At 37.2% G+C, this 12,960-nt stretch overlaps 1 protein-coding gene across 8 annotated transcripts in view; it reads left to right on the top strand.

Annotated features, from left to right (window-relative positions):
* TTC33 (tetratricopeptide repeat domain 33) overlaps window positions 1–12,960 on the top strand; it is a 39,767-nt gene that overhangs the window by 20,875 nt on the left and 5,932 nt on the right. For 7 of the 8 annotated variants that reach the window (XM_040496022.1, XM_040495992.1, XM_040495997.1 and 4 more), the window contains 3 exons: window positions 5,098–5,196; window positions 11,036–11,117; window positions 12,555–12,686. In XM_040496022.1, the coding sequence (XP_040351956.1) occupies window positions 5,098–5,196; window positions 11,036–11,117; window positions 12,555–12,686 (313 nt within the window). The remainder of the gene's footprint in view (window positions 1–5,097; window positions 5,197–11,035; window positions 11,118–12,554; window positions 12,687–12,960) is intronic. The other variant, XM_040496031.1, reaches the window with a different exon arrangement.

Below are 12,960 nucleotides of genomic sequence, written 5' to 3'. Positions count from 1 at the left end.
TACTCACTAGTATCAAGTCCTGCAGAATTTGCTACTACTACATTTCTTAGAATATTATGAGTAGGGGGATTATTATGAAGGAGTAAGTCAATTTTTCAGAGACAGAAGAACATAGCAAATTTCCAAAATTTTTCATGTTGTGTCTGTAATAACATTTGGAAATATTTAGAGATTAGGCTTGAAATCACCCATAAAAAAGTACACTTTCTCTTTAGGTGACATAGTTATAAACAGTCAAAATGGGTATTAAGTATTGTTGAGTGTCATGTACCTTTTTCCCTCCATTATCAGTTACATATGAAGTTTCTCTAATGCTTCTCTGAGGTATTTTCTACATGGTCATGTGGACTTCATACTTTTTAATAGGTTGCTGGATTTAATTTATTAATTCTTTAGGATTTTTATCTTATAGACTAGAAAGTCTGGAGTGATGATTAGGATTCTCTTTTTTCAGATAGTGTATCTTTTTGAGGACAAAAGCATTCTTTATTTTTATTGCTAGGTTATCCAAATATACTGAAATACATTAGGAGTGTTAAGACTATGTCTTTAGCTGTGGTATTTAAAACTTTGGCTTAGGCAGTGGCAACTATTTTCTGGTTCAGGCCATATTGTCCTCCTTTACCCCACAAAGACTGTAGACCACTTGTGTCTGCCTTATTCCTTTAGAAATTATTGATATATGTTAGGTCCTATTGTGTTAGCTGCATTTACCTTGGTCTGCATAGAGCTTTTATTTTATTTTTTTTAATTTTTTTTAATGTTTATTTTTGAGACAGAGGAAGACAGAGCATGAGTGGGGGAGGGGCAGAGAGAGAAGGAGACACAGAATCTGAAACAGCCTCCAGGCTCTGAGCTGTCAGCACGGAGCCTGATGCAGGGCTCGAACCCACAAACCGTGAGATCGTGATCTGAGCCGAAGTCGGATGCTTAACCAACTGAGCCACCCAAGCGCCCCTGCACAGAGCTTTTAAACAAACACAGAAGTAAATGTAAACAGGGGGTCACAGTGAGCCTGTCTGAGGAAGCAGGAAGGCAGGGTGATTTGGTTTAGCTAGGGGAAGGGAGTCCTATGTATTGTTTTGCCTTTTGCAAACTTCGTGATTTTATCATATATTTATCATTAAAATAAGGCACTTACTATAGTCCTGCCCATTTACTTACATGTTTTAATTTGATCCAAATTATTCCATGATACTGGAATTAATTTCTAGTGAAATTTATTTGTTTATTTATTTACTTTTTTTAGAGAGAGAGAGAGCACAAGAGGGGGAGGGACAGAGATACATACACACATACACACACACACACACACACACACACACACACACACACACAAACACACAGAATCCGAAGCAGGCTCCAGGTTCTGAGCTGTCAGCGCAGAGCCTGATGTGGGGCTCGAACTCTCAAACTGTGAGATCATGACCTGAGCTGAAGTCAGATGTTTAACTGACTGAGCCACCCAAGTGACCCTCTAGTGAATATTACTTTATGACATTTGTGTGTATGCTCAATGAGTGAATAATCTGGGGGTAAATAATTTTATTTTATTTTTAAAATTTATTTAATTGTTTTGAGAGAGAGAGAGGGAGAGGGAGGGGCAGAGTGAGAGGAAGAAAGAGAGAATCGCAAGCAGGCTCCACGCCAACAGTGCAGAGCCTGACCTGGGGCTCCCATCTCACAAACTGCAAGATCCTAACTTGAGCCAAATTTGAGAGCCAGATGTTTAATGGACTGAGCCACCCAGGCACCCCTAGGTGATAAAATAATTTTAAATGATCTCTATATCTGAAGTAGAAATTGGGAGGTTAAAATTGCGACTTTTTACTTGTTTCAGAAAACTCATTGTCTAGTATGGCAACGAGTAGACCAGGGCAATTGCTTTCAATACAGGAACAACTAGGGAACATCCTGTACCACGTAGAAGTTGGCATCATTGTTTTAATTTGCTTTGGAAAATGACCTTTATTCAGTGTGCATACATCTTTATGTAATTTCAGAGCTCCTTCCTACTGTTTCCAGAGGCAGTTGATCTGCTCTGAATTGTTTGTTCTTGTCTATAATAAAAAATTAAAAACTTTTAAGATGTGTTTGTTCTTTTATGTAAGTAAATAGTTTAAATTATTACTGAAAGTGGGCTTTATGATTCAGCCTAATCCTGAGTCCACATAATTTTAATAAGTGATAGTGACTAAAACTCGGAGCAGTTTGGAATTTAAAGTATATTTATATCTTTCCCTTGCCTAATAAAACCACCCAGGAACTCTACTCTGAGCATTATCTCAGCACTTCTTTCCAATCCAGCCCTCCTTTCACTAAATATGTATGTCTTCTCAAGAAGAAGAAAAACATAATTATGTTTTTTCTCTTTTATTGCCTCTTGCAGATTCTTTTTTCTTTCTTTCTGAGCTATGGAAATTAGGTTCCTTATTAGAATGTTCGTTGTATTAGCTACACATTATTTTGTCCTTGCTTTCTTCAGAATGCTACTCCAAATTCTAGACAGAAAAACCTCAAAATAACTTGAGGAATTTTTTTTGTTTAATTCAGAAAATTTATCATTGTCTAAAAGTTGGAACCTGATTTACCTACATTGGAAATCACACAACTTTCACTCAAATTAAACCTGTCTAAAACTACTTTCTATATCATTATAACGTCTATATGAAAGTGTTTATAAAATCAAGGAAGCAAACTAAACTTTTAATTTCAAATATATCCTGAATAAAAGAAAACCACTTCCAATATGAAAATATAAATTCAGCCAGAGAAGTCATTTCTATCATTTTGGGGTACAATTATTATTATTATTTTAAATGTTTATTTATTTTTGAGGGGGAGATGAGTGGGGGAGGGCCAGAGAGAATGGGAGACAGAGTATCCAAAGTGGGTCTGTTCTGCACACACACACACACCCCCCCCCCCCGCCTCCATGGGAGCCTTGAACTCACAAACCATGAGATCATGACCTGAGCCAAAGTCATGCTTAACTGGACTGACTCACCCAGGTGCCCATGGGGCACAATTACTGTAAATATTATTAGAAACACAATATAAAATAAGGTGAAAACTTTAAAGTTCTTGATGACATAGGTTTTAAGGAGGAAATAAAATTATTTAATGATAATATATAATAATGAGGAATCTTAATATTCACTAGGGATTTGATAAAAATGTAGCTGTATGGAAATAGCTTTTAAATTTATTTTGATGTTTCCACATAAGGATGTAAAATTGATAGAAATCAATTAGAAATCTGTCATGATATTAGTGAAAGTGGTACTCCTTTGTAGCTATATTTTATTTGACATAGAAAAAATGCTATAGCATTTCTTCTTAAATACAGTGAAACCTCATTCATGGCTTCCTCATTTATGAGTTTACCCACTCACAAATATATTGGTAACCCCCAAATCAGTGCTCACGGTGCTTTCACAGTTGTTAGTGGACATCGGCAGAGCTGAGAAGAATCTGAGTGCCTCCTGTGTGTATTCCCAGCTGAGTCCAACACGGCAGGTGCTCTGCCTTCTTGTTTCAGCTCTCGCACTGTGTAAACAAGTGTCCATTTTTAGGGTCTGTCTAGTGTTATATTTTCCACATTTTTGTGCCCTTTGTTGGTGATTTTGCTGTTTAAAACGCCTCCGAAGTATAGTTCAGAAGTTCTGTCTAGTGTTCCTAAAGACAAGAAGGCTGTGATGTGCCTTACAGAGAAACTACATGTGTTCATTCAGTAAGCTTTGTCCAGTAAGCTTCGTCCAGGCATGAGTTACAGTGCTGTGGGCTGTGAGATCAATGTTAATGAATCAACAATATTTATTAAATAAGATGTCTTTAAACAGGAGCACATAAAACAAGGCTATATATTAATCAGTTGATACAAATATGACCAGAGGCTTGCAGAAACTTAACCCTGTATTCCCCTATGAGCCGTGATTCAGTATTCACTAATTCAGTCTTTACAGCAGCTTTATAGAACATAACTACAAGAATGAGAATCAACTATATCTGGAAGACAGCTAATGAGTTACATTACATTTTAATGTTTTCAGCTTTTCTTTTTATCAAAAATCTAATCGAATTAAATTTTAAATTAAAATTTAAAGCTGTGTAAAGTCTGGAAGTCTTTCTAAAATTTTTTTAAAAAGTCTTTCTGATTTGGCAAAGATAAAATTATATTCAACATCATTTGACATTTGTTGTTTTATATTCTACTCTCCTCACCCAAATTAGTCTAGCATATTGATTTCTTATATATATATATATATATTTTTTTTTTTTTTACTCACTGAAAATGTATTTGGTGATTTTTGTTAAGCATGGATGCCACAAAGAAAATATTAAATAAACACCTTTTGTGGGTGATACACAGAAACTGTTTCGATATGTAGTAAAGAGGACTATTTAGAGAGTTCTTTGGATGATCTAAAAGAAGGGCATTTAACTAAATGGGGAAATAGAAGCATTAAAGAGTATTTGAGATGATTTTTGGGAGGAGAGGGCATCAGGGCAGAGTCAGGAAAGACACATTGGAATTAGCTGAAAAACAGGCCGAACAGTGTTCCAGCCGAAAGGAGGCCAACGAAAGTCATTACTTGGGGCGCCTGGGTGGCTCAGTAAGTTAAGCGTCCGACTGACTTGGGCTCAGGTCATGATCTCACAGCTTGTGAGTTTGGGCCTGCTTTGGATTCTGTGTCTCCCTCTCTCTGTCCTTCCCTTGCTCTTGCTCTGTCTCACAAATAAATAAACATTGAAAAATTTTTAAAAATCATTACTTGAATTTTTGATAATCCCAGCAAGGAAGGCTGAGGACTTACACTAAATAGGAGCAGTGACAGTGAGTTAAAGGATGAATTAGAGAATTGACGACTCATGTAACCTAGGGCAGGGCAAGTGTAGTCAAGGCTGACTCCGGGATTCTGTCTCAGTGACTCGGTGGTGCTATTCTCTAAGCCATAGTTGCAAGCATAGCGTAAGTCTGGAGTGGGAGATGATGATAAGTCCAGTCTGGACATGTGTTAGAGATCTATGTCAACCTTCTCTGGATTTTATACTCCTAGTTAGTTATCTTTTCATTTCCCTTTTTGGTATTCACAGACTTCCCAATGAGTTGCCAGCATTCGTTGTTCCTACTTCTTACTCCCACTTTGCTCAGCGGTCTGGTGTCCACTCCTGCCCTTCCAGGAATGCTGTTTGGTCAGTGTCAACAATGATTGACATGTTGCTGCATCTCTCTTAGGTACAACCCGGCACTCTCTCTGTGACAGGCTTCTCTTTGGTTTCTTTGAAATCACACACACTCCTGAATTTCTTCCTTTCTTTCTCAACTTCTCAGTCATATTTGCTAGCCCTTCCTTCTCTGCTTGACCTCTGAATTTTGAAAACTTGAGCCCTGGTATCTTTTCTCTTTCTCATTTACTCTCTCTCTGTATGAACTTAACCAATCCATGGTTTGTTTAATGTATTTGTATAATTTTTAATGAAAAGAAAAAGACAGTAACATATGTACATGATTAAAAAAAAAAAGCAAATGCAATACCAACAAAGGCTATACAATGAAGACTAAATCTTGCCCTTACTCCTGTCCTCTGGTCTCTTAGTTCACTTTCCCACAGGAAACCAGTTACCAGTTCTTTGATATCTTGCCAAAGATAATCTTTAGATTTATAAGCATGTGTATGTATGTATCTTTTAAAACATCATAAATGTTGATATTCTAAATATATACACCATTCTCTCCCTTGCCTTTTTTACTTAATATATCTTAGAGATTATTTTGTATAGAACTGCCTTTTAAAAAAAAAAGGCCATATACTATCCCTTAACCATCCAGACTCTAAAACCAGACTCTAAAACTAGACTCTATCTAAAACCAGAAACCAAACCAGAAAGATTTGGATATGATGGGGTATTTGTATTTCATTGCATGATGTATTAAAATGTATCTTGCCATCTCTTTTTTGAGAAAGGATGTTTTCATCTTTAATTTTTATGAATGATATAGTGACTGGCCTTTCAGAGATAGAAGTGTGCATACATCCAGGTCAGCTCGAAAGAAAGATTTATAGAAATGGAATTGCTGGGTCAAACGGGATGTGCATTTAAAAAGGCATTTTTCCCCTCTCCCAAGCCCTCCCCTTTTTTCTTGGAGTATATTGTTAACCAAGTAAGTAACAGATGGGTTTTAGGGGGCATGTGCACATGAGCTGATTTTTCCCACTGTAAAGAACATTTCCTTACTGGCCTTTGTTTAGAGGTTTGTTATTTTTATTTGTAAGTTTTTGAGAGAAAAAAGTTGTCTTTGTCCCTCACAGAGGTTTTGAGAATAGTGTTCATGTACATGTTCTTTTATTGTTTACACAGTGCAAATTGAAAGTCATTGTTCATTTGAAGTGGAGCTTTTAAGTGTATTCGTTCATGTGCATGCGTTTTGAAGGCTAGATTGAGAAGAGGACACGAGAGGGCTGCTTATTTGTGTTTCATTGTAAGGATTTTCCCCCTTTTCTGTAAGACCTAAAGTAAATATTTTAAAAGTATCATTCTAGTTGTTAAACAGGTAAGCTAGTTTTTGAGGATTGAACAGCTTAAATATGATTTGTATTTTAGGTGTACATAATCTTATCAAAGAGTATTAGTGCCATTTGAATTTTTGATTAGCATAAAGATGGCTAGTTTTAAGAACCAAACCAACTGGGAACTGAAGTTATGTTTCCTGTAAAGCTGGCGGGTCATATCAATAGAAAATTGGAAGGGGAGTAGTACAGACAAGGAAATATAGTGTTTATTTCTTCCCTCATTGGCCTTTTTGTTAATTAAAGGAAATCAATGAGAATGCTATCTTAAGTTAGACTAACCTTCCTTCTAAGGTGATCTCATTTCCAGTCAGTTTTACATCAAACATAACGTATTATATTTGATCTCCAAAATACAATTTTCTTCAATAATTATTCCTGGCCCACTTCCTTCCAAAAGATCATTGTAATGGCCAAAGGGTAATTTTTTCCAGTTTTATTGAGATATAATTGATGTATAACATTGTGTAAGTTTCAAGTGGAGAATGTAATTATTTCATGAACATATATATTGCAAAATAATTACCACAGTAAAAGATTAGTTGACACATCTGTTATCTCATATAATTCCTTTTTTTTTTTTTTGTGGTAAGAACATTTAAGATTTACTCTTAGCAGCTTTTTAAGTGTAATGTCTAACAGTAGAGGATTTATTTGAATGAATTTTGCATTGAAATAGTAGTAGTCAGTTACTAAGCATTATGCTATACAGAGAAGCATTTGATAATTTAAAGACAAAATAATGTTTCATATGTATGATATACATTAAAACACTTGGAAGAATATACAATAAAAATGTTAACTATGGTTGTCATCTTTTGGTGAAATTATGAGTGTCTTTAATTTCTGTGTGTGTGTGCGCACGCGCGTGTGCAGTTTCCTTTCTGGTTCTTGTCTATTCGTGTGTTTGGGAAGCAATTTTTTCTATCAAAACAATTATGTCAAAACTGTCGTCATTTACTCAGGTATAGAATATAAGGAAGGCCAGATTTAAGAACATTTTGTGTTAAAAAAAAAAAAAATCAAATGCTTTGTGTGAACCAACCACAGGTTTTAGTTGCCAGCATAGGTTTGGAGTCCCGGGCCACCATACTAGATGTGCGTGTGCGGATCAAAGAAGGAAGAGGTCCGCTGGGATCATGCCTTCCTCCTCCTTCCCTTTCTCTCTTATCCACAAGCTGTTGTTTTTATCCCCTTAAGAGTCCACCAGTGAAGTTCAGACTTTCTCATTTCTTCTTTGTAGATCCCTTTTCATCTTCTCCTTTCCTAGCATGAGTACCAGGTGAGGCCCATGCATCTCTTCTCTGCCATCATTCTTTTTTAAAATTTTTTTTTCCAACGTTTTTATTTATTTTTGGGACAGAGAGAGACAGAGCATGAATGGGGGAGGGGCAGAGAGAGAGGGAGACACAGAATCGGAAACAGGCTCCAGGCTCTGAGCCATCAGCCCAGAGCCTGACGCGGGGCTCGAACTCACAGACCGCGAGATCGTGACCTGGCTGAAGTCGGACGCTTAACCGACTGTGCCACCCAGGCGCCCCAATCATCATTCTTTTTTAAAAGTATGTTTTGCTTAAAGGAGGCTACTTTATCTGGGGGGCTGGGAAAGGAAGGACTATAAGAACGGCATCCTTGAGAGGTTAGAACATGAATCCAAGCAGTGTGATCTGATAGGTGGTGACCCTACAGAAGCAGCTAGTTAATTAATTCTGATAGTTGGTGGTGTTTTAGTAAGAGGAGAATTCATAAATAAGAAATTTTAATGGTACCTGAAAAGATACATTAAATGCCTTACTTTGAAGTTCAGTGGGCAGTTTCTAAGCTAACATTAACGTATGAATTATCTAAAAATATCTGTGAGTCTCAGATTCCCATTCAGGGTAACTAGGAGGCAGCAGTGGGACACTGCTGTTTAACCAACCCGTGTCCATCACCTCCTGAGCACAGAGTTTATAGGAAAGTCATGTGGCAGCCATTTAACACCTGTGCCGGCCACGGTTACAGGCATAGCCTGACACCGTGCAGAAGTGTCCGAATATGTGGAAAGCAGAGACGTATGGGCACTCCAGAGAGATCTCAGAGTGAGGTGAAGGAAGAGCATTGACAAACAGCAGCCAGTGACACTGCCTGTTTCAACTTTGGGGACCCTGGGTCTAGATACATGCTTGAATTTGGGAAAATCCTTAATAAAGAAATAATTCTCAATTAACGGAGCTCTCAGAGGTTTGATTTGTGACACAATATTGCGATGCAGGCAGAGGCAGAGAGAAACATAGGGGCAGCAGGTCATAAAAATGAGGTGAATAATGGCCACACTGTTCCTAAACTTCCAGTAGTCTTTCACCCAGAGTTCAACAGTTTTCAAACAGGTATTTCTTCAGTGCTCAGCAAGAGCCCCTGAAGAAGATACTAACCATGGTCCAGGCAGTAGTTGTGATAGCCTCTCTGCATGTTCACATTTTGTTTGCTTGGAAACAAAGACTACCAGCTTTTGCAGGGTGAATCTTTTTCTGTTTTAATTTTTTAAAGTTTATTTATTTATTTTGAGTGAGAGAAAGAAAGCTGAGTGGGGGAGGGGCAGAGAGGAAGAGAGAGAATCCCAAGCAGGCTCCATGTTCAGCACAGAGCCCAACGTGGGGCTCAATCTCACCACCACAAGGTCGTGACCTGAGCCAGTATCAGGAGTTGAACGCTTAACTGACTGAGCGACCCAGGTGCCCTGTGGGATGAATCTTCAGCTTATAGTTATATATAGCCGGCTACTACACAATAGCAGTAGCCACTGCTACAACCTCTCATGGCAGCTAAGGCAGGCTTTGTAAAGCACACTCCCATCATGTCCGCCCTCACCCCTGCTGCTGGCCATGGAGTTGGCTCTGTGGCAGACTTATTTTAAGGTGTCGGTAGCCCATTTGTCATTTGTCAGGCTGGCGTAAGACCCCTGGATGTGACGTTGTCCATTTGTACTACTAGTAAAGGAACTCTATAGCAGGGTGAAAACAGAACGTACTTTTTTATGTTCTTCACCTTTGTATTTTCTACCAAATTTTGCCTTTATTTCTTTATTTCACCACCCTCTGTTTAAATAATAATCAGTGCATATTAGCCCATATTTTGGTCGTTATGTTTGGTTTGGACCTTCACACATCCAGTAGGAAATTGTGGAGAAGAACACATACAGAGGAAATAAGGGTCTGGAAAACAGGTAATAATGAGTGATTCAAGAGAAGGCAGCACATGGATAGGGCTTACTACACTATGAAAGATATTTTCCATGGTTCACAACCTTGGTGTTTATTAGCATTACCTGGTTTAAAAAATATAGATGCCTGGGTCCTATTCTGAGAATATCTGTTTTAGTTGATTGAGGCAGGGGCCAGCTGTGTGGTGTGTGTGTGTGTGTGTGTGTGTGTGTGTGTGTGTGTGTGTGTGTCGTGTTGTGTATTTCTTCCCCTCCAGAATCTCCCTAGATCATTCTGTATGTAGCCAAGAATTAAAACTAGTGGATTATATATTTTCTGTTTAGTGCTAGAAAGCAGAATTAGTAGCACTGGGGGAAAGGTACAAGATAGAAAGTTTCAGCTCATAATGGAAAATACTCTGGTAAATAGAACTTTCTCCTCCTACAGTATTCAAGGATACAAGAGTTAATCACTTGTGAAGGATGCCGTGAGAATGACTGCTTTGGATAACACGAAGGACTCAGTAGTGCCTTCATTTTATTTACAAAAGGAAGTGCTGTGGTGCTTCCACAGATTTGGCAGGTGGCGTGCTAAAGACCAGCTTTGGGCAGAGGGAGCCTGAGGTGTCTGTGGCACGTCTTTGTGGAGATGTGAGTTGACCACACAGCTCTGGAGCTCACAAGAGAAACCTGACTAGGAGAACGTTGGTGAAAAGGTGGTGGTGGAAACCACCATCTCTGTACTGTTTATCATTCATTTGACCCCTTTTGTTATAAGCTTACCATGCGTTACTAGTCCCCGAGTTCCTGGAATTTACGGACAAGGAAGCTTAAATCTGAAGAATCCTTACGCAATTACCAGACAACTTCTTAAGTTGTTCTGTGCCTAGATTGCTCAGCCGAGCCCAGGATTACAACTGGATTATAAATTCCTCATTAAAGTCCTTTGCAATACATCTAACATGCATGACAACATTTGCACGTTGAGGTTGATGAAAAAGAGGGAAATTTTGGTGGTGATTTCTCAGCCCAGAATATAAAATTGGAAAAAGATTTCTAAGATACCTTTTATTTAATTTATGTTTGTCTTTTTTTCTTTTGCCACCCTTTCCTTTATCTCTTAATTTTCTTGCTTTTGTACCATTGTTATTATTGTCATCAGTTCTTGAATAGAGCTATTTCTTGATATACAGTTATTCCTTAGTACCTGATTTTAACATCTGGTCATGTACTCTCAAGGATTTAGTGAAGATAAGATACTAATGTAACTTCACAACTACAGGTATCGAGAGGCGATTCAAAAATGGGACGAAGCACTGCAGCTAACCCCAGATGATGCTACCCTGTACGAGATGAAATCACAGGTAATGGTTATGAAGAATTTCACTTCCATTATGAAATTGTACTATGTTTATATTTGTTTGGTAAATAGAAATGAACCAAAATAGCATTTCTTTCCATTTTCTTTCTCAAATATGTCTTTTTAAATTTTTTTCAATATTTCCTTTATAGAAAACATGTCACCATATTTATTGCTCTGCCTCTTGCACAACATTAGAAATTCATTTCTTTTCACAATGAAGTTAACTTATTTCAGCCTATGGTAAGATATGAACAGATGGCTATCTTTTAGGAAGTCACTGGTGATTTCTTAAATAAATGAAATGTGTTTGCTTTCCTTGGAAATTAATTATAGTGGATTGACCAATAACTTCATTTCTTCAGAATGAGGGTGGATTGGACTCCGGATGATATGTCTCTAAAAATGGCCTAGTCCTTAGCAAAAGGTCAGAATAGACTCAATTTATTTTTAAAAATAACGTTTGAATTTTAAAAATACATTTCTAATATTTTGTGGGAAAGTCTGTAAAGAAAATCTCTGAGCAACTGGATTAAGTTATCCAAAAGACGTAAAAAGTCTCTAATAGAGCATCAAACATATTTTTGGCAGGGAGTAGTCGCGCTTCAGCCTTGATCTACACACCTTACAGGTATCTTTCAGGTAATGATTTCAAACATAGGGCACATTCTTTATCAACTTTGATTTTAGATCAGCCAAGAAAACCCCAAATAAATTATGTCCACTGGATGAAGTGCTGCGAGGACCTTCATTTGGTTAAGTCTTTAATTTTCAGTCATGACTAGATATATATTAAAGGCAGTATTTGTGGTGAACTGTATGAAATAGATTGTTTAACTTGGAACCTGATAATGATAGTTGTGTTACAAATCTTAAGAAATGTGAATGGTCCCCAAAATGATAGATAAAATCTAGCCTTTTCCCATAGATTGAAGTGGAAGGTTCTAGAACTCCCTATTTTTCTGCTTTGTATGGTTTGGAGAACCCAGTTGTGGGGAGGCCTGTGGAATATTTAAATGATTTTTGTAGCAGGAAGATGTTTATAGGGTGGTGGTTGAACAAATTTAAATTTGTCTCATTTAACAGTGAGACCTGGGATCTCCTGAAAACCACATCGTAAATAGAACAATCAGAAGTGGAATTAAGAGTTCAAATAGCTCTGAGCTATGACCACCTTATTTTGACCAGATGGACAATACGGTTCAGTGACTGAAAAGGAGATGTTTTACATTTTCATAGTTATTTTAGGAATAGGAAGAAGAATATTTGTTCCTGACCCTGATGGGCAGAGGAGTGGGTCAAAGCCACTGAAGTACTATATTTACCAGACTAAAAATTTTTTTTTTTAAATGAAAAGATTTGTTTGCATATGGTTATTCATTAGTAGTTTGCTAGTTTATGAAAATTGCTGACAGGTTTTATTTCTTCTTTTTGGTTATAGGTCCTAATGTCTCTTCATGAAATGTTCCCTGCAGTACATGCAGCTGAAATGGCCGTGCAGAGAAACCCACATTCATGGGAGTCTTGGCAAACTTTGGGACGTGCTCAGCTTGGATTAGGAGAGATAGTCCTGGTAATGAAGTCAGATTATTATAATGATGAAATTTTGTTTTGTTGTGTTTTTGATTAGCTGAACCAAAAAGTAAATAGCTATTTATCATGTCTATGCAGAGAGTAAATAGCAAATTACCTCTTAAAGGTATTAATCCATAAACACAGATAAAAGTTATTACTGAACATCTTTTCCATTTTATTTTATTTTTTTATTTATTATTTATTTTTTTATTTTTTTAAAGGAATAGTTATTTTTTTTTTTAATTTTTTTTTTCAACGTTTATTTATTTTTG

This window comes from Herpailurus yagouaroundi, unplaced genomic scaffold, assembly GCF_014898765.1.
Source record: "Herpailurus yagouaroundi ecotype Mexico unplaced genomic scaffold, PumYag 29, whole genome shotgun sequence".
NCBI classification, from domain to species: Eukaryota; Metazoa; Chordata; class Mammalia; order Carnivora; family Felidae; genus Herpailurus; species Herpailurus yagouaroundi.
This window is presented reverse-complemented; position numbering and strand designations above follow the sequence as displayed.